At 43.1% G+C, this 27,475-nt stretch overlaps 2 protein-coding genes, 1 long non-coding RNA gene and 1 other non-coding gene across 5 annotated transcripts; 2 read left to right on the top strand and 2 right to left on the bottom strand.

The window, feature by feature from the left end:
• Positions 1-3,647: 3,647 nt before the first annotated feature.
• Positions 3,648-3,753, bottom strand: LOC128445956 (U6 spliceosomal RNA). Its single transcript, XR_008339527.1, has one exon. It is a non-coding gene; the product is annotated as a U6 spliceosomal RNA (small nuclear RNA).
• A 266-nt stretch (positions 3,754-4,019) lies between these two features.
• LOC128440782 (uncharacterized) lies at positions 4,020-5,490 on the top strand. Its single transcript, XR_008338571.1, has 3 exons — positions 4,020-4,152; positions 4,938-5,176; positions 5,268-5,490. It is a non-coding gene; the product is annotated as an uncharacterized LOC128440782 (long non-coding RNA).
• A 2,256-nt stretch (positions 5,491-7,746) lies between these two features.
• On the top strand, positions 7,747-22,376 carry tpp2 (tripeptidyl peptidase 2). 2 transcript variants are annotated; one of them, XM_053415527.1, is made up of 29 exons: positions 7,747-8,019; positions 8,955-9,083; positions 9,184-9,279; positions 9,472-9,576; positions 9,703-9,827; positions 9,937-10,100; positions 10,191-10,345; positions 10,443-10,519; positions 10,621-10,748; positions 10,945-11,193; positions 11,286-11,401; positions 11,534-11,705; positions 11,802-11,959; positions 12,057-12,133; positions 12,220-12,326; positions 12,924-13,078; positions 13,258-13,374; positions 13,461-13,561; positions 13,658-13,754; positions 13,845-13,982; positions 14,490-14,734; positions 15,219-15,297; positions 16,523-16,561; positions 16,973-17,124; positions 17,308-17,404; positions 17,526-17,656; positions 18,183-18,480; positions 19,063-19,182; positions 19,334-22,376. In XM_053415527.1, the coding sequence occupies exons 1-29, from the start codon at positions 7,855-7,857 to the stop codon at positions 19,421-19,423; spliced, it is 3,882 nt and encodes a 1,293-aa protein (XP_053271502.1). In that variant the 5' UTR covers positions 7,747-7,854; the 3' UTR covers positions 19,424-22,376. The 2 variants fall into 2 exon arrangements, with proteins under 2 accessions (XP_053271502.1, XP_053271552.1); XM_053415577.1 differs by lacking the exon at positions 16,523-16,561 and having other exon boundaries at positions 7,748-8,019.
• Positions 20,438-25,919, bottom strand: LOC128429832 (protein-lysine methyltransferase METTL21C). The gene is made up of 5 exons (XM_053415702.1): positions 25,824-25,919; positions 25,175-25,511; positions 24,655-24,815; positions 24,450-24,567; positions 20,438-24,073 (listed from the first exon to the last, which is right to left on the bottom strand). The coding sequence occupies exons 2-5, from the start codon at positions 25,494-25,496 to the stop codon at positions 23,658-23,660; spliced, it is 1,017 nt and encodes a 338-aa protein (XP_053271677.1). The 5' UTR covers positions 25,497-25,511; positions 25,824-25,919; the 3' UTR covers positions 20,438-23,657.
• Between the last annotated feature and the right edge of the window lie 1,556 nt (positions 25,920-27,475).

Genomic DNA, 27,475 nt, shown 5'->3' with positions numbered 1-27,475 from the left:
TATATAACATATATATAACATATATATGACAGGTGTAACCGCATTTCCTTTTTCTTCTTCTGTTTTTCCTTTATGTAGGGGAGCTCATCGGGTTGGAGTACCTCAACTCCCAGACTGGTGCCGCAGCTCTGCAGCCGGACTTGGGCCCAGATGATGATGATGCTCTTGATGGGATGGATGAGCTGGAAGAGGACTGGGAAGAGGAGGAGCATGAGGGCTTTGAAGAGGAGCTGCACCCATTGCAGCCCGTTGTTGCAACACAGCCTAATCATCCACCCGCAGTGGAGGAGGAGGTAAGCGATGTCAAGTCTGATGATGGACTTGAAGGGGCTGTGCGTATTGAATACTTGACCTCTGTAGTATCTCTGTCTACTGCAGGAGGTACGGGGTCCAGATGGACACAGTGGCTACCAGCATGCCGTCCATCTAGCCCATGCCCTCGTAGAGCTCCGTCACCACGCCTTCGTTACGGAGCGGCAGGTGAGGGAGATAGTGGCTCTTTGGCAGAAGCTGTCACACAGGGACAAGGCGCCCATCTCCTTCCCCCAGGGCCACTGGTCCAAAACTGCCTGCATGCCTGGAGGGGACAGCATGACAAGGTAAGTGTAGCGTGCAGCATTCAAACTCAGCTTATAGTCCTTTTATATATTGTTCTATTTTTATATTTCATTTTCTCCACAGCAAATTCGTTGTTTGATTGTGCTCTACGTGACTCCGGTCTGTAACGCAGGACACATCTTTCTCCTCCTCTCTCTCTCTCTCTCTCTCTCTCTCTGTGTATAGTTCGTATCTCGGGCAGGGCGGGGGAGCGGCACAGTTTCCATATGCCAACAGGATGCTCGAGGCCATCTTTTTGGAGCTGTGCCGCATACACCCTGAGGGCTGTACCATCCCTGGGGTCCCAGTGAACCGCTGGGGGGCTGTTGAGAGGGACTATTCTGTCATCAGAGACAATTTGTACAACAGGCGGGACCTCTTGGCAGCTTCCCCCATCCAACTCCCAGAGGTCAACAACCGGACCCTTCTGCAGTGGTGAGCGCCTTTTGCATGAGTGCGTGTGATTGAAGAATGTTCATACTGGGCAGAAGATGCTAATAATCAATATCATTGAATTCCTTTCCGTCAGGCACAACGAGCGGAGCAAGGCGATGATGACAGCCATGGTGCGTGCAGCGGTGCCGGGTCCCATTGCTCAGCAGACAGGAGCAGAGCTGCGTTCTCCAGCCAGGGCTCTGCTGCAGGAACCTTTGCGTCCTGACCAGCCTCTCACACTCTCTCCCCCGGAAGATGCCTCTGGTCAGGTTGTCACACACAGTGTAGCCCTGGCACCTGCGCTGTACAAAATCATCACCACCACTGCAGCCTCCTCCTCCACACCGACCACCCCCTGTGCCTCCCCCTCTGCTGCCCCCCCTGCCACCTCCACCTCTGCCCCTGCCGTGCCCCGAACCACTGCCTGGCGGAGGAAGGTTCGTGAGGAAGAGCAGCGTCGGGCCAAGGAGATGGGCCTTCCTATCAAGACCAGGAAGAGGTGTGAACATTTCATCTGCAAGCACTGTGGCCAGCCGAAAACCAAAGAATATGGTCACAGTCGCTACAGAGCAGAGCACTTCTGCTCCCGTGCCGAGGGATCCTCGGTGGATGACTGGCTGGCAGGGAAAAGGGCCCATGAGGCCAAACAGAGGGAGAGACAACAGGTCAGTTACTTGATATGCACAGTGACTGAGAGGCTTCCCTCATCATTGTCATCAACCATGTTGTTCATCTTGTTTTTTGCAGGCTGAAGCTGCCCAGGCTTCACAGACCCCCTCCAGGCAGACCCAGAGCCAGCAGGTAGGACAGTAAATACAGGGGACAAACGGCACAGTCAAAGTTTGGGAGTAACAAAATATCAATGAAATGCTAAAATGTGTACATCAATCTATCTGCTAGTGTATAACAGTGTGAATAAGTACAGGAGGGATTTTTTCTAAAAAAATTCATTCATATCTTGTACATTTCTTGAACTGGAATGACAGTCTCTTTACTTTTTATTCAGGAGGAAGAGCAGAGGGATGAGGAGGACAACGACTGATCTCTTTGTGTGTTTTTGGTGGTGGCGTTTTTTAATAAAAAGCCTTTTTTTGCACTTTACTCTCTTCTCAGACTGCTCATTTAATATGTTGCACATGTGTTATGATTTGTCAGCATTTGCCCCTCAAGGATCCAGTGAGTGTGTAAGATATATAGGTGAAAGGAAAGTATTGGCAGCAATTGATTATCAAAGAATCCTACTGATGTTGTCAATAGTGTGTAATCATCTCAATTGTACAAAATGATGGGCCCTTTATGTTCAATATCTTGCTCTTTTTTTCATTGTCATTGCTCGATAAATCCATCACATGAATGAATACTGACACTGGGAGAGAGAGAGAGGGCGCGCAGTCCTCCTGTATTTAAACCAGTCGGCCCCTTGTCTCATTGGAGCGAGTCAGCAGCTTCAGGTTCCTCGGGGTCAACATCAGTGATGACCTGTCCTTGACCCATCACACAGACTCCATTAGGATGTCGGCCAGGCAGCGACTCTTCTTCCTCCGCAGGCTGCGGAAGATCCACATGGATGAGAGGATTCTAATCAACTTCTACAGGTGCACCATAGAGAGCATCCTGACTGGCTGCATCACCGCCTGGTATGGCAGCTGCACCGCCCTGAACCGCAAGGCTTTACAGCAGGTGGTGAAGTCTGCCCAGCACATCACCAGGACGGCGCTACCATCCATGGAGGACCTCGACACCCAGCGGTGCAGGAAGAAGAGCAACCGGATTATTAAAGACCCCTTTCACACCAGCCATAAACATTTTTACCTACTGCCATCTGGCCGACGTTAAGCAGCATCCGGGCCCGCACCACCAGGCTCAGAGACAGTTTCTTCCCCCAGGCCATAAGACCCTTAAACTCCTCTGAACTGTAATAACTCCACCAAACTAGCACCGTGGCATATTTGCACTATTGCACAAAATTGCACTACTGTTCGTTCTTTCTTCAGCTGTATTATATTATATTATTACATATTTTAAAGTTTTGATATTCTTTTTTACACTATTTTATTCAATCATTTTTTAAAATTTTTTATTCTTGCATTGTTAGAAGAGAGTCTGTGACTCAAGCATTACATTGCCAGCAACTGCTTAATTGTAATCTCTGTGCATTTGATAATAAAACTCTTGAATCTTGAATCTTGTACAAATGCTCTGCATGCAGAACGAAAACGGGGAACCGCGTCTTTCCTACTTATACTGCCCAACTAGTCCACTGATTTCCAAAATTGATTCAACTCCGATTAACAAAGTTTTGATTCGGTATCCGATTTGATACCACATCGATTCAGTTGTGGGTATGTCAGTCTACAAAACCAATTTAGCTTGGATATGAAATACATTCTCAGGTCGTCCTCTAACTAGTGTCATGGTTTTTTCGACAGCCCCTCAAGGCAGCACCAGGGTTTTCCCTTGTGTCATGGCGCTACCTAGCGTCTGCTTCTGGCCAGTTTGGTGGCTGTGATGCTGTTGATCCACCACAAGAGGGAGCCAGACACCTGCAGTTGCCCTCTTTTCCATTTTGAGCAAAATGAGAACAAAAAGAGAACAAAAAGGGAACAAAAATAGAACAAAATGAGGAACGCTTCACGAATTTGCGTGTCATCCTTGCGCAGGGGCCATGCTAATCTTCTCTGTATCGTTCCAATTTTAGTATATGTGAGACCGAAGTCTCACAAACATGAAGAGGTTGGGACCTGAATATAAACCCTTTCGAATCAGGAACATTCCTTAGTCACGGTGCTGAAATTTTGGGACTTAACATGGAGCTCAGACAGAGGCAGACACACACCTGAAGCCTCACAAACTCTCTTTGGAAGCCGATTTATCAACCGTATTTATTTATTAAACTCCACGTTGTTCGCAACCTCACAGAGCTGATGGGAGAAATATTCAGATGAGCCCTTCGTCACGGCAGCCTGATTGGTTGACTACAAGAGAGACCAAAAGCTCCACCCACAACCCCCCTCTCAGAGGTCTGTTTCATTGTTCATGGTGGGCAAATTCCTGTGGGGGGGAGGGTGTTCCAGACTCCCCTATCCTTAATATTATTGAAATGCTATTGCCTAAATAATTGTAAGTAGTAACATTATCTAACACTAGATCCCTCCCTCTTGCTGTGTTACTGACTTCCTGTAAGTCGCAGACACAGGAAGACACAGGAAGACACATTGAGAGAGACCGAGACACAGTGAGAGATAGAGCGGACTATGTGTTTCTATTGAGAAGCAGCAGCACTGGTGAAGAGGTTGGGGTTAGGGCTGGGGTTTGCCCCAAAACAACAGAAAAGTGCCGTGTTTCTGTCGTTTGTCATTGTGAAATAATGTGGTAGTAAGGTCAACTGTGTTGTTAAAGCTGTCGCCTTCTTCCAGTTCGTTCTGTTAGGAATTTATATTTAGCTGGAGTCTATGTTTGACTGAAACTCTATATAAAGAAAGGAGGGGGGAAAGCAGGAGCCGCCTGGGCCAGATATAAGGCCTTTATACAAATCATTAATAATAACGTTTTGATCTTTGTGTTTAATATTTGGAATTAGCTAGAAATGTATGTGCGTCAAAAAAGCTGGTCAGTCTCACACCTGTCTTGATAGGGGGCCGAGGGATTTTGTTATGGTTCATTTGGTGCAGCCGAGGGAGCAGAAACATTACATTTTCTACTCAAGGCTAGTTTTCCAACGTTAAAAGATGGCGCTGCGGACGGCTGCCTCTGTGTTTTGCTGCGCAAAGTTTCGTCTTGTTTTGTTAGTTAATTCAGTTTTTTGCTTAAAAACCGGGAGCTCTTTCACCAGAGAGATGCTCATGAACATCAGGGACATAACTCAGGATAATTTATTTCCGACTTTCATTCTTGGACCCCTGCAGTTTGCCTACAGAGCCAACAGGTCTGTAGACGATGCAGTCATGGCCCTTCACTTCATCCTCCAGCCCCTGGACTCCTCAGGAACCTACGCCAGGATCCTGTTTGTGGACTTCAGCTCTGCCTTCAACGCAATCATCTTGAATCTGCTACAGGAGAAGCTCTTCCAGCTGAGTTTGCCTGACTCAACCTGCAGGTTGATCACAGACTTCCTTGTCTGACAGGAGGCAACGCGTGAGGCTGGGTAAGCATGTCTCTGAATTCAGGACCATTAGCACTGGTTCCCCTCAAGGCTGTGTTCTTTACCCTCTTTTCCTCTCCCTGTATACCAACAGCTGCACCTCCAGTCACCAGCCCGTCAAACTCCTTAAGTTCGCGGATGACACCACCCTATTTGGGCTCATCTCTGGTGGGGATGAGTCCACCTACAGGTGGGAGATTGACCATCTGGTGACATGGTGTGATTAGAACAACCTGGAGCTCAATGCTCTGAAAACAGTGGACACGGTTGTGGACTTCAGAAGGAACCCAGCCCCACCCACCCCCATCACCCTGAGAGTCGTCACTGCGGTAAGAAGAGCTGAAGAAGTTCAACCTGCCAAGCCACACCGCCCATGGCATATTGCACATTCCCTCCTGTTTTGCATTTTACTTTTTATATCTGGTATATATTTTTGTTTTGTTTTATATATAGTTATTTCTTTCTTATGTGAAGTACTTATTGTGTTTTTAAGTACTTATTGTGTTTTTATGTTTTATGTTCAATGTATGCACCTTTTTTACCAAAGAAACTTCCAGGTAGGTGTAAACCTACTTGGCAATAAATCCTTTCTGATTCTGATTCTGATTCTGATTTATGAGACACAGCATCAGACTGTCAGGATAGCATTGCCTAGCAGCCAGCAGATTAGAATAGGAGCGTGATGGAGAGGGGCTTCTTGTCACTTCCTGGATTCCGGGACAAGAGGCATGTGACTACAGCTGTGGACCAATAAGGGAGAACCAAATTGATTTGCGGTGACACCCCTACAATATTTTATCACATTACTTTCTACTGTTATAACTATATCAGCCTTCTGTTCGGGGCCATTATTGACTACCTATTGCTAACTGATTTAGCCTGGGCTGTGATAATTGTTAAATACTTTAATTAGACCAGACTCTTCTAATCTTTGGGATAAACGAACACGCCGACAATTCCCCCGTCAAAACAACGTAAAACGCAGTTTTTCGGACGTGTACCACGGTGATACGATACGGAAGCTTATTGCAGTTACTTGAGTATTTTTTTTTTTCTGAGATAATTATCTCAGTAAAACAGAGTTTTTTTTTACATGCTTTTATTTTGAAAGTTACGTTCCTGTATAGACTTAGTGAATCTGTAACAACGGTGTAGTTTATGGAAGTTTCAAATAAACCTGAAAACATCAGTTGAAAGTCTCGACCATCTTTTGGGGATATGCTTCAGAAAGATAAAAGATATTTTACATTTTTGTCCATAACTAAAATATTTCGTTTGTAAGTGTGAGATATTTTATCTAGTGGCTTTTATTATAGAAGGTTGATGTGTAGTTCCTGTTATAAGCAGGGTGTTGGTTGTGACTCTTGTTTTGAAAGGGGATCTTACGGAAAGGGCTCTGTTCATAGAGAGGTTTTGGAAGTGTGAAGGAAAGTAAACGGGTGTGATGGCCCAATTCAATAACCATCTCTCGTGTCCTTTTTTCAGCTGAGGCCTCCTGACAGTAATGCCTTAAAAAAATGTTAATTCCACAAATGAATCATCCCGAGGTAACGCGTTAATTTTGACAGCCCTACGTATTTTATTCCTCTTTTCTTTAGTACTTATATACTCAGGTTTAGCTTTTAACGTTATTGCGATTGAAAGGCTGAAACACCTGATGATGCCAAAGTACAACTGAAAATTATGATTTTCATTATATCAACCAGTTCCGACATATAGAAGGTGATGTTCCTCTCTCACCTAAAGGCCTATCTATCTCTCTTTGTACTCCCTCTTTGCTCCCTCTAGTTTTATTGCCATTCACCTATTCACACACACATTCACTCCATTACCTATCTATGGGCAGCAGTTTTTTCAATGAGGGTCAATACAATGTTCAGTATCTTGCCCAAGGACACTTCGGCAGGCAGATGGGGAAGACTGGGATCCAACTGCCAACCTTCTGGTTAAGGGACGACCACTTTTTCTTACTGATTCAGCAATTCCGCTTGAAATGTCCTCTTTTTCATTCAGTCTATGTTCTGTCGTTGCGTGTGACGGCCGTTATCTCTGGCTAAACTGTTCATGCCCCAACCTCCTATCTTTATTTGTAAAGAGTTCAGTCAGACACAGACTAGGTCAAATTTGAAATCCTAACAGTTCTCATTCAATGAACACAGTTGTATAACGTCGTATCTGGTCCTGGAGGAGCTTTGTCAAAATTGATAATCCATGATGATACAGTGATGTCATGGTTGATAGATGGTCTAATAGAGGCAATAGATTTGCATTAAGGGAAACGTGGGAATTTTGCGTTTTTGACTCTTGTGTGTTCATCTTTCATAGTAAGACATTGATCACTATAATATAATAATATATAATAAAATAAATGAAAAGATAAATGTTTTTTTTATTCGTAAGTGTCTGAGAAGTAAATATAAACAGTGACCTTTCACCTTCAGTAGTTTGGTAAACACATGTCCTGGATCAGAGAGTTTTGTGTGTAAAATGCATCCAGACTCTTCTGACTGCCTCACATGAGTTTGGTTCAAACACAGTGAAGTGTTTCTATTTGGATGGAAACAGATCAGCTGGGTGAGGAACCTCTCGCTCTGCCCCTTTAACCTGTTCACCCCGCTCCTCGTCTCTCTCTCTCTGTTCCCCGTCTCGCCGCTTTGTGTTCACCGTCGCTCCCCACGATCATGGCTGCTCACTCCACCGAAGAACCGTTCCCCTTCCACGGGCTGCTCCCCAAGAAAGAAACCGGCGCCGCGTCGTACCTCACCAGGTTCCCCGAGCACGATGGCCGAGGGGTGCTCGTCGCCATCCTCGACACCGGCGTGGACCCCGGGGCCCCCGGCATGCAGGTAAACCCGACCGGCTGTCTCATGTTAGTCAGTTAGCTTCTAGCTAGCCAAGCTAAAGGCCCCACTCATTCACATAATTTACACACAGTTATGTAGCTTGTTAGCATCGAGGAACGCACACGCAAACTGTGGCATTAAGCTTCATAGCATTCATGACAACTAAACCAAACTACAATAATCCATAACATGTATTTCGTCGTGTTGCCAAATGACATTAAAAGGCCAGAATGGTTTACAGTTAACCAACAGTAGCTGGTTACCTAGCACGTTAGCATAGCAGCTAAAATCTGCATTATTCTGCTTTAGGTTTCTCAGTAAACACAAGTTGCCCTGTCAGGTGGTCAAATCTGATCTAGTTGTTGTGGCCTGCTTAATGTGAGTTTAATTAAATAACTACGGGTCAGTCAGTTGTCGGTTAATGAGGCGTTCAGAGCTGCACCTTAAGTGCCAAGTCACACTGGAGTCCTGGTAGTTAGCTTCACAGTGCTAACTTTGTTGGTAGAAACCTGCTGGTTCCCATACCGTTATGGTCGGGAGGTTAGTTGGCTCGTTGTTAATAGATTAAGGTCAGCCATTTCTTTTCAGACATATGTTGTCTTTCTGTAATCCCGGTTTAAGGAAGACAGAGACTGAATCTGCTCCCCTCCAGTGTGTAAACAAATATCCTCCCATCGATAGGGTTTGTGTGCAGCTTAGCTTTAAGCTCAGATTCAAGTGACAGCTTTTGATTTTTGTTGTTTTATTTATGCTGTGCTGTGTCAGAGGCTGAATATGTTTTCTATACCCTCAGATTTTTGACCTTCTATGTAAAGTGCCCATAGATAATGTATATTATGATTTGGCGCTATACAAATAAAATTGAATTGGTGTCTGTAAAGCTGTGTCAGTGTCTGTATATGTGCTCTACACCCTCTAAATGATTATTGTTTCCTTAGGTCACGACAGAGGGGAAGCCAAAGATCATCGATATCATCGATACGACAGGCAGCGGTGACGTGAACATGGCCACAGTGGCAGAACCTAAAGACGGGACAATCGCAGGCCTTTCTGGCCGAACACTTAAGGTCAGTAAACGTCTTTATGTGAAAGCTGTCACAGAAGATGTGATAACTTGATATATTTTCTTCATATCTGTCTCACACCGAGTCTTTTTCTGTCTTCCAGATTCCTACTGCCTGGGTCAATCCTTCAGGGAATTATCGCATTGGAGTTAAAAATGGCTACGAATTCTTCCCTAAGGCTCTTAAAGAAAGAATACAGGTAGATAGACGGGGACTTTAATTTTGTGCCAGCTCTGGCATGGCTTTGAGTTTTGGACTCCATAGTTGTGCATTATAATATATAGCTAAAAAACGAGTACACAGGACTGTACATTGTCAAATCTGTAAAACAATTAGAATAAATGTCGGCTTTTGTCAATGTTGTTAAGGCACTTTAACTTTTGTTTACTAGAAAGAGCGAAAGGAGAAGATATGGGACCCACCACACAGAGCGGCGCTTGCTGAGGCCTCACGAAAGGCAGAAGAGTTTGACCTTTCTCACCCGACGCCCTCACAGGTTAGACCTGCCAAGTGGAGCTCTTGATTACTCATAACCTTTGCATGCTAGTCATAGCAATGTAATGTTTGCTTTTCGGGTTTGTCTCTCTCACATGTATCCCTCAACCCTGCTTTCTCCCTCCAGATGGAGAAGTTGGAGAAAGAAGAGCTGCAGAGTCAGTCAGAGCTGCTGGCATCTCTAGAAAAGAAGTACAGTGATCCTGGTCCTGTATATGACTGTGTGCTTTGGCATGATGGAGTCACATGGAGGTACCCATACTACATCTATTCCCTCATAATCCATGATTCTGTCATCTCTTACTGGTCTTGTTACCAGTTTGTTTATTTTTTATTTATCGGTTTAAATTTCAATTTTTAGGGCTGTCGTGGACACTTCAGAATGTGGAGAGCTGTCCCAGTGCACTGTGCTGTGCTCCTACAGAGAGACTCAAGAATACGCCACATTAGGAAATGCTGAGATGCTTAACTACTCTATTAATATTTATGATGAGGGAAATACACTCTGCATTGTCACCAGTGGAGGTAAACCAAATACTAGCACAAGATTAATATTCATTTTTCAGTTGCTCCATTGTGTTATCTCCATTCTAACTTGCCTTTGTGCTTTTAAAGGAGCTCATGGGACCCATGTGGCAAGCATCGCAGCAGGTTACTTCCCGGATGAACCAGAGCGCAATGGTGTGGCCCCAGGTGCCCAGATCCTGGCTTTGAAGATTGGAGACACCCGCCTCAGCACAATGGAAACAGGCACAGGACTCATCCGTGCAGTACGTTAAACAGACGCTGGATATTAAAGTTTAGCTTCAATTGTTGTTTTTAACCTTTTAACATTTTTTGTTTATCTTACGTCTTTGTCACATACAGATGATTGAAGTAATCAACTACAAGTGCGACCTGGTAAACTACAGCTATGGAGAAGCCACTCATTGGCCTAATTCAGGGTAAGTATTGCTCAGTGGTAACAATGGGGTGATTCCTTGTGTGGGTTAATTTATGTTGCACATTTGTGGTCGCTTATTTGGGTCATTTCTTTCCATTTTAGGAGGATTTGTGAGGTGATCACAGAGGCTGTCCAGAAGCACAATGTGATATTTGTCTCGAGTGCAGGGAACAACGGCCCGTGTCTCTCTACTGTTGGCTGCCCAGGGGGAACCACTAGCAGTGTCATAGGTACACACACAGAAAAAACACATACATTGAAAAGGTATATCTTAGTTTAATTTTTTAATTGTATGCACTCTGAAGTGTAGGAGTTGGCGTGTGGGTACAACAAATGCACAATATCAGATGGCTTTCCAAATTGGGGCAACTGTGGTTCAAAAATATACAATTTCTTACATTCCTGCTCTCTTCTTTTCCCCCAAAGGAGTTGGAGCGTATGTGACTCCAGATATGATGGTGGCAGAATATTCTCTGAGGGAGAAACTCCCAGCTAACCAGTACACTTGGTCATCCAGGGGCCCCAGTACAGACGGGGCCCTGGGGGTCAGCATCAGTGCCCCTGGTGGTGCCATTGCGTCTGTACCCAACTGGACTCTTCGTGGTACCCAGCTGATGAACGGAACATCCATGTCATCGCCTAATGCCTGTGGAGGCATTGCACTGATCCTCTCGGGTGTGTTCTTGAACTAATATTTGATGTGAGAATATATCCAAGTGTGCATGAATGTAGATCTAATGCTAGTTTGTGATTTTTGTGTGATAAAGGTCTGAAGCAGAACGGGATCCGTCCCTCGGCTCCTGCGGTCAGGAGAGCGCTGGAAAACACAGCTCTGAAGGTTGATGACATTGAGGTTTTTGCACAGGGCCATGGAATAATCCAGGTAATTTGACCTAACTTAATTTTGTGGTTTCTTTTTTCTGTCTCTTGTAACAGTCTCATGTTCTTTTATTTTTTACTGTAAGTGCTGTTAATGTTATTTCTTTCAGTAATTTCCTCTGTTTCCTTCTCTCAGGTGGACAAGGCCTTAGACTACCTCACTCAACATGCCTCTTTACCCACGAGCCACCTTGGCTTCACAATAAGCGTGGGAACACAGAGAGGTATCTACCTCAGGGACCCATGCCAAATCCTTGCCCCTTCAGATCATGGAGTCGGAATTGAACCCTTCTTCCCAGAGAACACAGGTGCTGTTCCTACTAGGGAGCACATTCAGTACGTTTTTATTTGAGTGTTTTCTCTTTTTTAAAACACAGTTTGTTTTTCTCTAATACCTTTCACAGAAAACTCTGAGCGAATCTCCTTGCAGCTGCACTTGGCGCTCACATGTGCTGCCCCTTGGGTCCAGTGTCCCTCGCATCTAGAGCTGATGAACCAGTGTCGTCACGTCAATATCCGCGTTGATCCTGTCGGACTGAGAGAGGGAGTGCACTACACAGAGGTAGAGGACAGGACAGAGAGGAGGAGGAAAAACATGGAGCTGTCTCAGCCGAGTCTGTATTAATGCTAATCTGATCACTGTGAATGTGTTTGTTTAGGTGTGTGGGTACGATACAGCAGCACCAAGCTGCGGCCCACTGTTCAGAGTTCCCATCACGGTTATTATCCCTACCAAGTGAGTTCTTCTGTTAATTTGTCTTCATTTAACTAATAAGTAGAGGTTTGCATGTGTGTCTGACAGCTCTGTGTGTCTTTCTTCAGAGTGACGGATAATCGTAATCAGGAGGTGGCCTTCACGGACATCCACTTTAGACCAGGTCAGATCAGACGGCACTTCATCACCGTTCCTCAGGGAGCCTCCTGGGCAGGTGAGAGTTCTGCACTTGTATGTTGTCTTCAATTGGTGCAATTCCAGGGAACATGAATTAATTGATTAATATATTATATTCTTTATAATTGTAAGAATTATGTCTGTTTACAGCTGTCATCTAGTGACAAAAATGCGACATGAATGTATGCACTCATAACATAGCTGTAGGCTTTGTGCTGCGGCTGGCTTTTCGCGGATGACTGAAATAGGTGTTAAATTGCACTGTGTGTGAGATACCAATGGTCCTAAAGTGTAATTTAAGTCTAACTTATGGTGATGTGCGCTGCAGAAACCCTGTATCATGTCAGGCTCATAGTGTTTCATTCAACGTATCAAATGTTTAATTGTGTTCTATTTCGATTCACAAGTTAATGCTACATTTCACTCTGGTTTTAGTTACACTTGAGGAAGTGACTTTCATTTGTTATTATTTGAACATTTAGATTTATTTTACATTTCAAAATGAAACTTCTGGTGTCAGTGCAACATTTTAATTTCGAATTCTTCCTGTCTTCCTCCCCCACTTCCTGTTCTCTCTGGTTCCTTTCTCCCCTCTCCTCCCTGTTGTTCTTTTATTCACCTCTGTGTCCTGCAGAGATTACACTGACCTCTCATTCAGGAGATGTGTCATCAAAGTTTGTTCTCCATGCCGTGCATCTGGTCAAACAGAAGGCGTACAGAGCTAATGAATTTTACAAGTTCTCTTCACTATTGGAAAGAGGCTCGTTAACAGAGGCTTTTCCTGTGCTGGTACGTATATTTTATATATAATAAGCATTTATTTGACTGCGAATTTGTGTAGAACTCATTAAGTAAAGATACCAGAGTCAGATATATTAATAAAGGCCAATGCAAGTAGCTCAATTTCTTAGATGTATGCAATATAATAATGTCGGATTAATTCCTTTTTGTTTTGATCTCCTCTCCAGTCAGGTCGGATAGTAGAGTTTTGCATTGCTCGCTGGTGGGCGAGCCTGGGTGACGTCACAGTGGACTACAGCATCTCGTTCCATGGACTCAGCACATCTCCCTCTCCCTTGCACATAGTAAGAATACAGACACAGCACAAAATAAGTTGCAGTGTCAGTTCTTTTTTCTTTTTTTTCTCTGACTCTCGTGTGTCTCTACCCAGCTTGCATCAGAAGGAGTGACGAGTTTTGATGTGTCGTCGCCTCTGAGGTACGAGGAGGTTTCCCCCGCTATTACCCTCAAGTCCTGGGTTCAGCCTCTCAGGTAACACACATGCTCGCTCACATACATGTGTATATATTGCTGTGTGATAACAGTGCTGTTCAACGTGTGTTCCCTGTTGTCTCTTTTTGGTTCTAGGCCTTTAAGCTCAAAGACAAAAGCTTTGGGAATGAGGGATGTTCTACCCAATAACAGACAACTCTACGAGATAGTCCTCACCTACAGCTTTCACCAGGTACTGCCAGTGCAACAGAAGAGAATCAACCTTTTTTTTTTTTTACTTTAATATGTGTGTGTGTATAATCTTATTTTGTTCTGTCCTCAGCCTAAGAGTGGAGAGGTTACCCCCAGCTGTCCCACACTGTGTGAGCTGCTGTATGAGTCTGAGTTCGACAGTCAGCTCTGGATGCTGTTCGATCAGAACAAGAGACTACTGGGCTCAGGAGACGCCTACCCACACCAGGTACACTCAGACAAGATGTGCTGCACTTAAGATTACATGTTTTTTTTATCGCAAGATGTTCACACTTAGCGGTAGCTCTTTTTTCCGAGATAGGATTTGGAATGAGAACCCAGATTTCTCTGCCATGTATACTAGTTGTTACCAGGTATTGAATCAGTATGACAACAAAAGACTGTAGACAAGGAAACTAAATTCTTTGCCTCAAAAAACATTAAAAAAAAAGGAATAAAAGGATAATAATGATAGGAAAATGAAAAGTACACACATAAGGTGCAAGAAAAAAGTGACCCGATTACTTACTTGAATACTCACACAGCCTTTGTATTTCTCTGACCTGCTGCATTTATACACAGATTCATAGTTACCATGTCACTGCAGGGCATCTAAACCAATGCTTTCTGATCTGAATAATCACACTGATTAAAGATAAGAAGGAGGAGAATAAGTTCCTTGTGTGCACTTAATAAACTGAACTGTATCATCTCTTCTGTCTGTTTGACCTCACAGTATTCCCTGAAGCTGGAAAAGGGGGACTACACCGTGCGACTGCAAGTTCGCCACGAGCAGTCCAGTGAGCTCGAGCGACTGAAGGACCTGCCTTTTGTGGTGTCTCACCGTCTGTCCACCACCCTCAGTCTGGATGTGTATGAGTCGCATCGAGCCGCCCTCATGGCCAAGAAGAAGGCCAACTCCGTCACCCTGTGCCCGGGGGCCACTCAGCCTTTCTACGTCACAGCCTTGCCAGACGACAAGTGAGTCAAACTGGCCAAACTGCTTTAGTACAAATTTATAAAAGGATAACAAGAAGGCCTCACCTGATGGGTGTGACTGGTGACTGGTCTCAGCACAGAAGAAGTCTCACTGACATTAACAATGGTTACATGTTGATACGGCTGAGGAAAAAACAGCTTTCGCTTGAGATCCCTTCAGTCTCTTGTAATATATAGAAGACAGATTCAATTATCCTCAAATGAAAAGTATAAAGATCATTGTATAATTTAACAAATGTAACTTGGGGTGTATTCAGTTTCTGATAATCTTTTCAGGCTGGGAAAGAGTGATGTTTACTCCCACTTGCTATATTCTATTGAGTCCCTTAAACTGCAAATATCCCAGTGTAGCAGCATAAGAATAGAATAGGAAAAATATTCCTGGCATTTATATCATTGAATGTGACATTTCAGTATTAATTCTTTCTATCTGTGTGTTTCTCCCTTTGACTTCTTCCTCTCTCAGGATCCCCAAAGGGACGTGTCCAGGTTGCTATCTCTCAGGCTCCCTCGTTGTCTCCAAGAGCGAGTATGGCAAGAAAGCAGTGAGTGAATCCGTTCTTTCCTCATCTCTATATTTTCACTTTCACACATAGTCGAGTGAATGCTTAACAAACCCACAGGGTAATAGGGCTCGTTCAGTTATCAGGGCCGTCTTGACAATTCTGGTCAATGATGTTAAGTCTGAAATTTAGTCATTAAATATGTTAAGTAGCTGTGGTTCTGATGATCAGGGTCAAAGACCAGCGCTTTTCACTTTTCACTTTTTATAGATTCTGTCAGATTTACTGTTTCTCCCATGACTTTCACACCTCAGTCTGGTCCCTTGCTTCTTAAAGTGGTTTCCATCCTTTGGGTTGATGCATGTTTTTTTTTTTCTGACTCAATTGCCTTTGTCCATTGTTCTGTAAAAACAGTCTGATGTTGCTTATGTCAGATTGTAACACGATGGATCTGTTTTTTTATTGAATCTGTCTACGACTGACTTACACTGGTTAAAATTATCTTTTATTGGTGAGGGTCACCTGCTTTTGGGCCAAGTTATCAAGATTTCCCCTAACCTGGAACTGAGGAAAAATATAAGGTTTATCAAAAAGGAGGGATTAGCCTGGTTTTAGCTTTTATGCTGTTTGTCTGTGCTAGTATACAAATATAAATAAATGGCACAAATAAAAATGACATTGTAACCAGCAACTTGAGCAGTTTTGGTACTAACCATTAGACCAACTTTGTGTGTTTGTCAAAAACCACGAATTAATCTGATGTACATTTGCAAAATCATTACTTTTATGTTCACAACAATTGCGCATGTTTTATCCCCAGGGTCTCTGCTTGATATCTTTCTGGTTTGCTAGAGCTCACCTTTATGTCTTTATGGAGCTGTTTCATACACATCTGAAGATACTCCATCTTTATTATGTTTGATTGAACTCACTGTACTTAGTGGTCTAAAGCTCTAATGCAAAGGACTGTAAACTTTATCAGTCATTTAAAACAATATTGAAAAAAACTTTTTCAATGTTTCTCTTCGCATTGCTGGAGACCTATTTAAGTATAACACACACAGTATTTAAACAGTCTAATTAGTGAGATAGAAACCTGAGATTCACACCACTGTTTTCTGCAGCAAATGTTAAACAGCAAGTCTGACAGGTAGGTGAAAGACAGACTCTCTGAATGAGGGTGACCGTTCAAATGAAGACAGAGAGCGAATCCTTTTTGGTGTATTTGTGTTTTCTCTTCCTCACTGTGTGTTATTCTGACCACCAGGGGCAGGCCTCTGCAAAACGACAAGGAAAGTTTAAAAAGGTACTGGATGAGCTAGAAACACTGTACAACAGAGCTTCCACTGCTCTCCTACCATTTAGAAAATGGCCTATTCCTCACTAAGTTGGGATTTGTTGCATCTGCATTAATCATGTCAAAGCATTTCAATATTGCTGTATAGAAGTTTGCGTCATAGCTGGCATTTGTTTTGATAGGGAGAAGTTAAAGTTATCTGGTGGTCAGTGAAATTATTAATATATCAGTAATTGATCAACTTTTATAACTGGGTGTTAAAAGCTTTTTTCTTAACAAAATTAAAAAAGAGAGAGAACCAGAGGGAGTTGGTTTGTAGGAAGAGGGTGAGAATCTGCTGATTCAGAGTAGAAAGAGAGACTTTGTTGAATGTGTCAGTTTTAGTTTTTTCATTAAACTAACTCTTTTGTGTTCAAACAGGACATCGTACCAGTCGTTTACCATCTAATTCCTGCTCCCAACAAAACAAAGAATGGAGGGAAGGAGAAGGACAAGGAAGCCGACAAAGAGAAAGATGTGAAAGAGGAATTTGCAGAAGCCATGCGGGACTTGAAGATTCAGTGGATGACAAAGTGTGTAGAGTTTCTCATCTGCTTACTTTAAATGGAAAAATTTCCAAAGCTACTAAGTCGGACATTTATGTTCTCACATACAACCCCTCTGGAAAATATCCTGACTTCAGCGCATGTCAGATACTAGCTTTATTCTTTCAGTTGTCACTTATCCATGTGTCCGGTCCCCTCTTTGCTTTTCAGGTTGGACTCCAGCTCCATCTATGAAGAACTGATGGAAAACCACCTGGATTACCTTCCACTGCATGTGCAAAGACTGCATCAGCTGGACTCTGAGAAGGTAACAGAGCGCCCAAGCAAGAGAAAAGGGCAAATGGAGGAAACTGTGTCAGGAGCATTGATTTATTTAGAACCAGATGTTATAATCTCTGCTCACAGTCATTCGTCCTGTTTGTGTTAAGGAGCGTGTCAAACGTCTCAGGGAGGTGGTGACAGCTGCCGACATCGTCATCTCCCACATTGACCAGACAGCCCTGGCTGTTTACCTGACCATGAAGACAGACCCTCGGCCCGATGCCGCCTCTATCAAGACGTATGTCCCACTGAAGATTCCTAATAAGATTAGAAATGTGAATCCTGCATCAAACAATAGCAGGAGAACCACAGAAAGTTACTCTGATATACAGTATAACAATACTTCAATTTTTACAATTACTTTCCCTATAAGGATCAAGCATTTAGCATTAACTCCAACATTGTAAATGTAGGGTTTCTACCAGGTAATTGCACAATCCTAGTGTGACCAGTAGCTCATGGTAGATTATGTTAGGAAATTTAAGATTAATATCATGTAAAAGATTTTTGTTATGGTCACTACTAAGCATTTAACTCCATCCAGTAATTCTTCTTTAAATATATGGTGTTTGCTATTTTGTAAGTTGTCTAAATTATTTTAGCCTAAAACCTAACTATTTCAGAAAAGCTCTTTTTTTTTGTATCGGTGTTAATGAGTCAGCCGACGTAGTCTTTGAGGTGGTCCAGCTCTGCCACAGAACACCAGGAAACCCTGAGTAGATCATCCAAAGCACAAGGTCTTATTTTGCACATCTGCATTCCAGTGACATGGAGAAGCAGAAGTCGTCTCTGCTGGACGCTCTGTGTAGGAAGGGCTGTGCACTGGCTGACCAGCTCCTGCTGCCTCCTGCACAGCAGGAAGGTGCCGGGGCCCTCGCCACGGAACAAATAACAATAACAACAACAACAACAGTTGCAGCATCAGTAGTAGTAGAGGAGGAGGAGGAGGAGGATGGGTTGCAGGTGGCGAGCAGTTCTGACGACGCTGTGCAGAACGTGGCTAAAGTTCTGACAGATACGTTTTGGGAGGTGCAGAAGTGGGCAGAGCTCACTGACTCCAAGGTGAGCAAAGGGTTCAACCGAAGTGAATGACTTGGTACCATGCAAACACAATTACATTGAACTCTTGCAAATTGTTCTTCTTTTACTATATTTTCCAGGTGTTAAAGGATAAGGCTGACTCTTATCTCTCTTTTCTCAATGTCAACAAATTCCATGAAAAGACCAAAATGTGTTTTTCTTCCTTCTTGCTTGACGTTGTAGTGAATGTGGGACTGAGTTAAATCCAACTACAATGCCCAGTCTCATAGGAATAAAGAAACAAATTCTTTTTTGGTTTTCTTCTTTTCATGGTTTTTGTGAATAACATAATACTTCAACACCGAAGTTATCATAATTTAATAGCATCATCTAATGTCAGATGTTGTTTTCATCCCTTTGCCTATGAATCCCCCCCCCACCCCAGTTTTATAGCATTTTGTCATCAGTCGTAACATTGAAGGTCTTAACTAAAACACTGCTCTCCTGCGGCTTCCCACCTGAAAATGTGGATTTAATGTGTTTTTCTGTAAAAAGCTTGCCACTTTTATACTAATTCAGTTAAGTAATACATTTTGTTTGTCTTTTGCCTTTTCCACTGCTCAGGTGTTGATGTTTTCATACAAACATGCTCTTGTGAACAAGATGTACAGCCGGGCCTTAAAATACGCCTCAAAGATGGTGGAGGAGAAGCCCAGCAAAGAGAACATGAAGAACTGCATCCAGGTATCACACGAGTGGATGTTTGTCCCAACCGGAAATATTTGCTACATATTTTTGACTCCTTAGAGTAGAATAACATTCAAAAAAACATATTCGTGATTGAATCATTTTGTTAACTGAATGTTTTGCTAATTTCCTGTTTCTCGTTTTCCAGCTAATGCGACATCTACGATGGACACACTGCGCCACCTACAGTGAGAACTGGCTCCCTGTCATGTACCCCACTGACTACACGCCTTACTAGGCACACACACAGACTCACACACACACACACACTCACACATGCATGAACAACACGGCCATTCACGGTCCATTACAAGGGTAGTTTGATATTGTGTCCCTCAGGGTCACATGGTCTATGCATCTGACCAACCAGCTGCCTCCTGAGAGTTTCTTTATTTTAGATTGAGATGTAGGTGAGCACCAAAATGAAGGACAACGCTGTGTGTAAACAGTTTGATACACTCGACACCTTATGAGAGGGTGGAGTCATGTTTTGTTGAACATCAAGGCTCTGCCGACCCACGTAGCGATACCACCTCGGCTGTTTGAATATCATCAACGGAGACAATTTTGTGATACTGTAGTTCAGTGATATCTTGATGTTGTCTTTGATTTTGGTGTTATCTACACATGTGGAGGCTTTCAATCCACCCAGACCTTCCCCCTCAGCTGTTCTGGCCCCATACCAGTAACCTCATTATCTCATGTAAATACTGTGGAAGGGCCAGTGTGGACTCCAGGGATTCGTCCCAACTCTTCAAAACACTGAAGTCACTTTCAGAAAAACCACAACAGAATGATGCGTCAGGAGGACTCGCTATGTTGGGACACACAAGGGCAGGCATCTGCCTGATCCTGGAATCAAAAGGAAGGAAATCTCGGACAGAACTTGATCTTGTCTCTTTGTTTTTTAATGGCTCCAGGATGGCCGGGTTTATACAGTTAACGTTGAATCTTGTCTGTCTCGAGACCTGATTACACAGTCTCAATACACAACAGTGCTGAGGTGCCTTTCTACAAGTACCTTACCTTCTCTGATGGGACGAAAGATGAAGTGCAAGGGTTTTGACCCCTGACGGATGCAGAATCAGCAGCGTCAGTCAGCACTCCGCCACTTGCCGTCATTTCTCCCATCAGCCTTTGGTGTCAATATGGTTTTTTAAGCTTGAGTCAGCAGTGTGATGTGTCCGGGCACCGTATGCAGGTTGTTGGTGACTTGTCAGGAACCTACAAACCTGCTCTCTTTGCTTCTACCTCCATAGGTGTTGATCAGACACATCACACTGGTTACCCAAACACCACATTTGACGACCATCACACAGACCTCACTTAACACAGTTGCAGTTGGTGGAAGCCATAGGATGATCACATCACATGTCACTGTAAAAATGTTCATGTCGTAGTCCAGTTTTTTCTCTGCCGCATTTCAAATGTTGCATTTGGACACAATGTCATAAAATGTACAGACACACGTAACATAAAAATATTATGATGCAATAGGTATATGATACAAATATTATTCTAATCAATGTATTTTGCATATATGCATGTCTTCTAGGATGTATGAAAAAAGTTTTATTTGGAAGATTTTTAGTCAGAAACAAGATTTTGACCATATCCACTTTCTTAGCGTGTGTTTGTGAATGATTTTATGTGAACCTGTGAGCATATTTTGTGAACGAAACTAAAACGATTGCCATTTAGAGTGGGGGGGTTCATCAGAAGTTTATTTTAGTTTATCTTCAAACACATTATTTTCTTGGAAGGACTAAGCCAGTGGTTTTGTATGTTTTATTATAAATCACATCAGAGTGAACCATTGTGTTTATTTGGTTATTTTAGAATTTTGTTGGGAGCTATTCTTTCAAATAATCGTTGGTTTCCATTCATTTCTTTCCATGATGAACATTGAGTCTGAATTCATTCAAATTTCTCCGCCGTCTTCTTACAATGACGTCGAACATCAAATCGTAACCGTTTCACACAGCAACCGTCCGGAGGAACAGGCTGCAGAGCTCGATTATTTCAAATAAGCTTATTTCAATAAATTGTCAGACTTTTCAGTTTCCCCTGAAGCTTCACCTTACTTGTGTCAGGGCGGCTAGTACCCGAGACCTGAGAACAGACTTTAATGTGGAAAGGAGTGGAGTTCCCCTTTGAGCAAGTGTGACATCCGTTCAGTCGTTTCCTGTTTAGATTTGTGATTGGCCCTTTTTTAATTTCTGTAAAAACAAACAGTTCCTGCCACATACTGTAGTATAGTCAGTTTAACCCAATTGGGTTTATCCCATGTTAATTATGAAGGCTGAAAAGTTTTAGCAGTAAAACTAACGACGGTGAAATTGAACATTTTAACATTTTGTAGAAGAAGGAAATTAGGGTATACAGTAATGTTTTTAACTCATGGCGTCTTTCCCTGATGTTTTCTGTCCGCTCACAAGTGGAAGGTATAAACTTAAGAATGTAAAAGCAGCTGCTTTCAAGATGAGGCCTTTAGTCCTCATGGGAATAATCAATCTTTTCTGAAATGACCAATCAGTAGTCACAACTCACAATGACCCAGAGGTAGCAACACTTTGCTTTTCTGTATTTAGCTGTGATTTGTCTTTACTTTTTGCAGCAGCCTCAGCACAGGCCTCTCCAAGTGCACATGGACTTTACAGGAGCGATTTGATTTTGGTCTTCGAAAAAAATGTGTGTCGATCATTTTTACTGTTTTTTTTTTTTCTATCTTTTCTGTTCTGTTCTCTGTCATTTTTTTGACCTTTTCTTTCTCCTGTGTTCGGGTTTTGGTTCAGACAGACGTCATGTTCAGGGCTCCGCAGTCGTCAGTACGCGTTGCTTATGACAGTCTCTCCGAGAACGGCCTTAACTTTCACCGCAGGACTGAACCGTCCAGTTCTGGCACCAGACAGTCGCCTCATACCTGTTGCTCCGCACTCCGCTGGTGTCAGGAAGAATTTAAACTTCTGGATGTTGAGTGTTTGTATTTATAGTCATGAAATGTAGTAAATGCCAATGTTTTACAGAATGTTTATGGGATGAGGTTGAATGCTCAGTATTATTTTATACCCATTCTTCCTCCATAACATGTGGGAAAGACCTGAGCTACTGTCGCGACATTTTGTGCTCACATGGAAATCAAGTCACAAACAAGGAAAATGACACTGAATAAAAATAATTCGGAAGACACAGTGGTCGTCTCTCTCACACTTATTTACACCCAATACAATTTGAGCGTCAACTTTTCATATTTTAGTTGTGTTCTTCAAAATGAGAGAATTCATTATACATGGGTTTATAGAGACACGACAAGATAAAGTACAAGACAAAAAAGTGTTTCTTCAATTTCCTATTACTGTATTAAATGAGTCTGACATTACTGCAATGTCCCGTGTAAGACTCATGCTGGAGGCAAAATACAGAAAACTAATATTTTGCTTTGGTTTCCTCGTGCAGCACATGCATCCTTAAAAGAATAGTTCACCTAAAAATTAAAATTCATCTACTCACCCCTATGCCGATGGAGGGGTGGGTCAAGTGTTTGAGTCCACGAAATACTGCTTGAGTGTCAGGGGTACACAGTGGAGCATCCCATTCCAACACAACAGAAATTTTAGGGGCTTATCTTCAGAAAAACCCACACATGCCTCCATACTGCTCCTGTAGTGTCATCCAAGTGTCCACAAGCCCGACATTCATATTCAACTCGAAACGAGGTCTAAGTGTCTGCTGGTATCTTCTGACGAGGTGCATTCAGGGACTGTCAGAAATGCCATCGTCAACTAGCATATCCACTTTTGGTGTTAGTGGTTTAAAACACGGTGAAATGACCCAGCCCTCCATCGGCATAGGGGTGTGTAGATAATGATTGAATTATCATTTTCTGGTGAACTATTCCTTTTAACGAATTGCGTTTCTCATTATTTATGCATGTGATCCTAGTGACTTTCTGAACTGTTCCTAAAGGAATTAAGATGATGTCCATTCGGAGGTAAAAGGCCCAGTGTATGTGACCCCATCCTTCACCTTATCTCAGTCATGCCGCTGTTTTCATGTTTTTTTACCAAACTGGAAAAACAAAACCAAACTGACACACACTATATTTAACAAAAATAATATCCTCTACAAAAAAGAGAACATCTGTGATGCTGATAACGAAGCTTATAGCGTTAGTTCAATCAGGATGACTTTCTCCCGCCTCTTCAAATCAGCAGATCCAATCAGAGGTTACTATGATATCAATCCGCCAATCATGTTGTTGCTGCCAAACTTAAAATCTGTTCTCTATGTCACTGTCAGTGGGATTTGGGTTAAAGGCTAACCCTAAACCTAACCCAAATACTGTGACCGACACATCCTCATTCAAAAGCCCTTTGACTTAACAAAAAACGTTTAGCACAAGCACTTCAGGGGGTCTGATGTAAGGGCCACATAACCCCTAGGGCCCACAGGCCTGTACCCAGTGAACCAGTTCAGTGATCCAACCACTCCTTTTCTGTGTCTCCCTTTCTGCACGTCGCCATGAAGATTTTCATGTCTCCGTCCTCCGCCACTAAACTTGTGTGAAAAGTCTTTTTAAAGTTCTCGGTGAAAGTCAGATCAGACTCCATCCTGACCCTGTTGGCCCAGATCACCTTCGTCCCGGGTCGACAAAAATGCTTCATGGTGGCAAGGAGCTCGGATAAGAAGTCGTGGTGGTAGACCACATCAGCTGCCAGCACGTAGTCGTACCTGTAGAGGGATGTAGGGAAGGTGGGCTCGAGGTCGTAGCTCCAGGACAGAACTTCCACCTTGGGCAGGTGTCTGCAACGCCCCCTGGTGTTCCTCATCACATTTGCCCTGAGGTTACTCAACACATCCGGTAAGTCTGTGACTGTGACCACAGCTCCTGAGGATGCAGAAACATGACATGTGTCATCTTCACAGTAACAGGTAAGGAGCTCGCTGGAGTCCAAATACATAAATATCAACACAGTACCATTAAGTACAGGAAGGTGCCCTCGTGATGGGTTCCGGAACAAATTTTTTAATCAGATATTAAAATAAAAAAACGATAAAATTACACCTTACCACCAGAGCCCTACTGATTTATAGAAGTCTTTCACAGACGTATCTAGATCAGCATTTGTGTTTGCCAATATGAGACATTTGATGGTCTATGATCACAAAGGTTTGATTGTCATGTCGGGGAGAAAGACACCTTCCATTTATTTTCCTTAAGTTGACGTCCTTTGAGTGGTGTGTTTGTCATGATGACCTCTCACCAAGCAGTGTGGCCACGATGGTGACCAGTCCTGTTCCTGCTCCCAGCTCCAGCACCTCCTTCCCCTGTAGGTTCACCTCCTCCCTGTTGTTGTCCAGGAAGGAGCACAGAGCCAACGCCTGCACCAAAACGAAAACCGGCAGGAATAAATCACGCCGCTGAGGTGAGATGTAAAGAAACTCTTAGCATGAGTACAAATTACTCACTGCCGGCCACATGACTGCTCCAAAGGAGTCTATGGATTCATAGATGACGATGTCCTCCCCTGCGTAGTGGTAGATGTCTTTACCAAGGCTGCACATGACGCTGGGAGTCCAGGCCGGGGGTTTGAACCGCTGGGCAGCTGTTTGTTTCTCTAACGTCTGTCCTGTAAATGTATATAAGTTCACTCACAGTCAAACACAGTAAAAGACAAAAATGTAAATTCACAGTGAATAGACTCTGACGGGAAAAACAAAGAGATGATAACTTTGTGGAAGGATGCGCTGTGAGTCCAGGAAGAACCCATTTAATTCTGGTAGGGCTCTGGATCAGGGGGCGGATCCTGGAATTTCTTATCACACTGATTAACATCACGAGACTGGGAGCTATCCACCCTGGACAGGTCTCTAACCTATTCCAGGGCCAAAATTCAAAGACATTCAAACCTAATTTAAAGAACCTATGTGTCTTTGGACTGTGGGGGAAGAAAACCTACCCTGACATGGGGAGAACATGTAAACTCACCTGAAATGTCCTCATCGCCGGCCGTGTTACTGCAGTTAGAATCACCCCTCTTAGGTTGGTCCTTCTCGTCTATGACCACCATGATCATCTCCATCTCTTCATCACAATCATCCTCGTCTTCTTCTTCTTCGGTCTCATCATTATAACTTTCCTGGTTGTCTCTTTCCTCATCGTCAACCCTGTTTCCTTCGTCACTCACTCTCAGCTGATCCTGGATTTCAAACCCCTCTTCACCTTCCTCCTCTTCATCTTCATCTTCTTCCTCGTCTCTGCTTCTCATACAAAAGGTCTCCTCCACAAAATATGTTGATAAAGCCTCCATGTAAAATATTCTGAACTGTTGGAACAATATATTATCAGTTACAAATGAAAGCTTAAAGAATGCATTCAAATCAAATGCATTAGAGAATAAGCTTAATATTTTTTAAGGTAATAATGTTTTTAGTCTCTCCTACTATTGTCTCCATTATCATAGCCCTTGAATTAAGTTAAATAAAATTAGAAACTTTTTTTTAAATGATTTTCAGTGAGAGAAAGCCCACTCTTACAAACCTTAGCATAATATCCAAACTCCTCACCTTAAGTACCAGACCTTTGCAAATACAGTTAAAACCTCATGATCAGATTTCTTTGAAGTTTGATGACCTACCTGCTGCCGCTCTCCAGTAAAAACTCTCAGGAGCAATATGACTGCATCTGAAGACGTCTGCCTGCACGGTTATAAACACTCAGCATCTTGGAGGACACACCCATCCTCACCACAAGGGCACGAGGGTATTTTTAGAGCCGTGCCCCTGAGAAATCAACACAAACACACAGGAGCACGTAGATTCAAACGCCCCCCCCACACACACACACACAACAACAAACAACAAAGATGATTCAGAGAGGGACTCATGTCACATCAACAGTTATAGATCTTTCCATTGGGTTTCGTGTGAGGACAGTCAGTCCAGATATAGCACTCATATATGTGTTTAGCTTGAAAGCATCTTGACAAAATGCCCTTGAATGTGTTTTGTCAACAAAAGCCTCATAAACTGATTTGAATGTCTATTAAGTTGCTGTCACTTCTACAGCAGTTGTCCTTAACACTGAGGGTCTGTTTAGAAATACAATCTGGGCCGTGTTGCTTGCTTTTCCTGTAATGGCCTGAATTGCTCCAGCAGGCATGGCAGGTAACAGGATCAGGCTGGCATGCGGCGGGCATGCATCGACCCCCCTCCCTCCCCCCCACCACAGAGCAAAGGAAAGGGGCTCCTTTGATCTACACCTCAATCCGACCTAACATCGGTTACATTTGAACAGCGTTTGACCATGAGGCTTCTTCCCAGTTTAAGTTTCAGGTATCATCAAACTAAATCCGGTCACATCCCAAAAAACTGAACTCCATCCAGGAGCTCCGGGCGCTTTGACATGTTAATGGGGAGCGAGGGAGAAGTGCAGCCGTGTTGATGATGTGCTGCAGCCTTATTTGGAAGAAAAAAGATGAGTTTTTGAGCTTCATCTTAGCTCTGCCTCCCGGTGAAAGGACTTCCGTGAAGTGATGAAGTGAACTGATACCTCCACGAGGCCACAGACCATTTTCAGCTGCCGGGTGTTTGTTTGTCTGGACCATCGTTCACGGAGCTTCACTGCCAGCATCAATGATCTCTGGTCCTCTTTAATCCAGCCCTTCATCACTCCTTTCCCTCTGCCGCCAAGCAACACACGTCAATAAAAAGACCAGGAGCTACAGGATAGAAAAATGACCTGGATTTGGAATCCAGTACAGTATCAGATTTACCAGGTCACATAGTAATAACAGCAGGTGGCTCTAGCTTAGCGTTGTTTCGCTAGAGCCACCAGTTTCAGAAACCTACAAAAATTCTGTGTGATGTGTTGATATCACTGAAGCAGTCCTCACTGCCTGAAATAGAAATTCTTTAATTTGATCTCTTCAAAAGTGTTTTGCTGGTGATGTAAACCAAAGAGGAACCATAAACACAAAAAACCTTCACATTAATGAAACACTTTTACCAAATGTCTATATGTCTAAAGGGGAATTATGCGTTTATTCAATTTGATGGATTTGCTGAATACACAGTTATATTTTTACTTTGTTTTACCATTATTACCAGGTTCATACTGATGACAAGACTAAACTCTGAGATAAAGACTTGTTGGATTGTTGTTGGGCTCTTTTGAATATGGACTCTTACCTGTGTTTTCCTTGTGTTTGGATTTGTGTTCATCTGAGTTCTGTGTTTTATTTTGAAGTTTGTTTCCTCCTGTCTTTGTCTTGTTTCCCACTCCTGTGAT

This window comes from Pleuronectes platessa, chromosome 1 (genome assembly GCF_947347685.1).
Source record: "Pleuronectes platessa chromosome 1, fPlePla1.1, whole genome shotgun sequence".
Lineage (NCBI taxonomy): Eukaryota > Metazoa > Chordata > Actinopteri > Pleuronectiformes > Pleuronectidae > Pleuronectes > Pleuronectes platessa.
The sequence above is the reverse complement of the archived record's forward strand: the minus strand, read 5'-3'. Positions and strand labels throughout refer to the sequence as shown.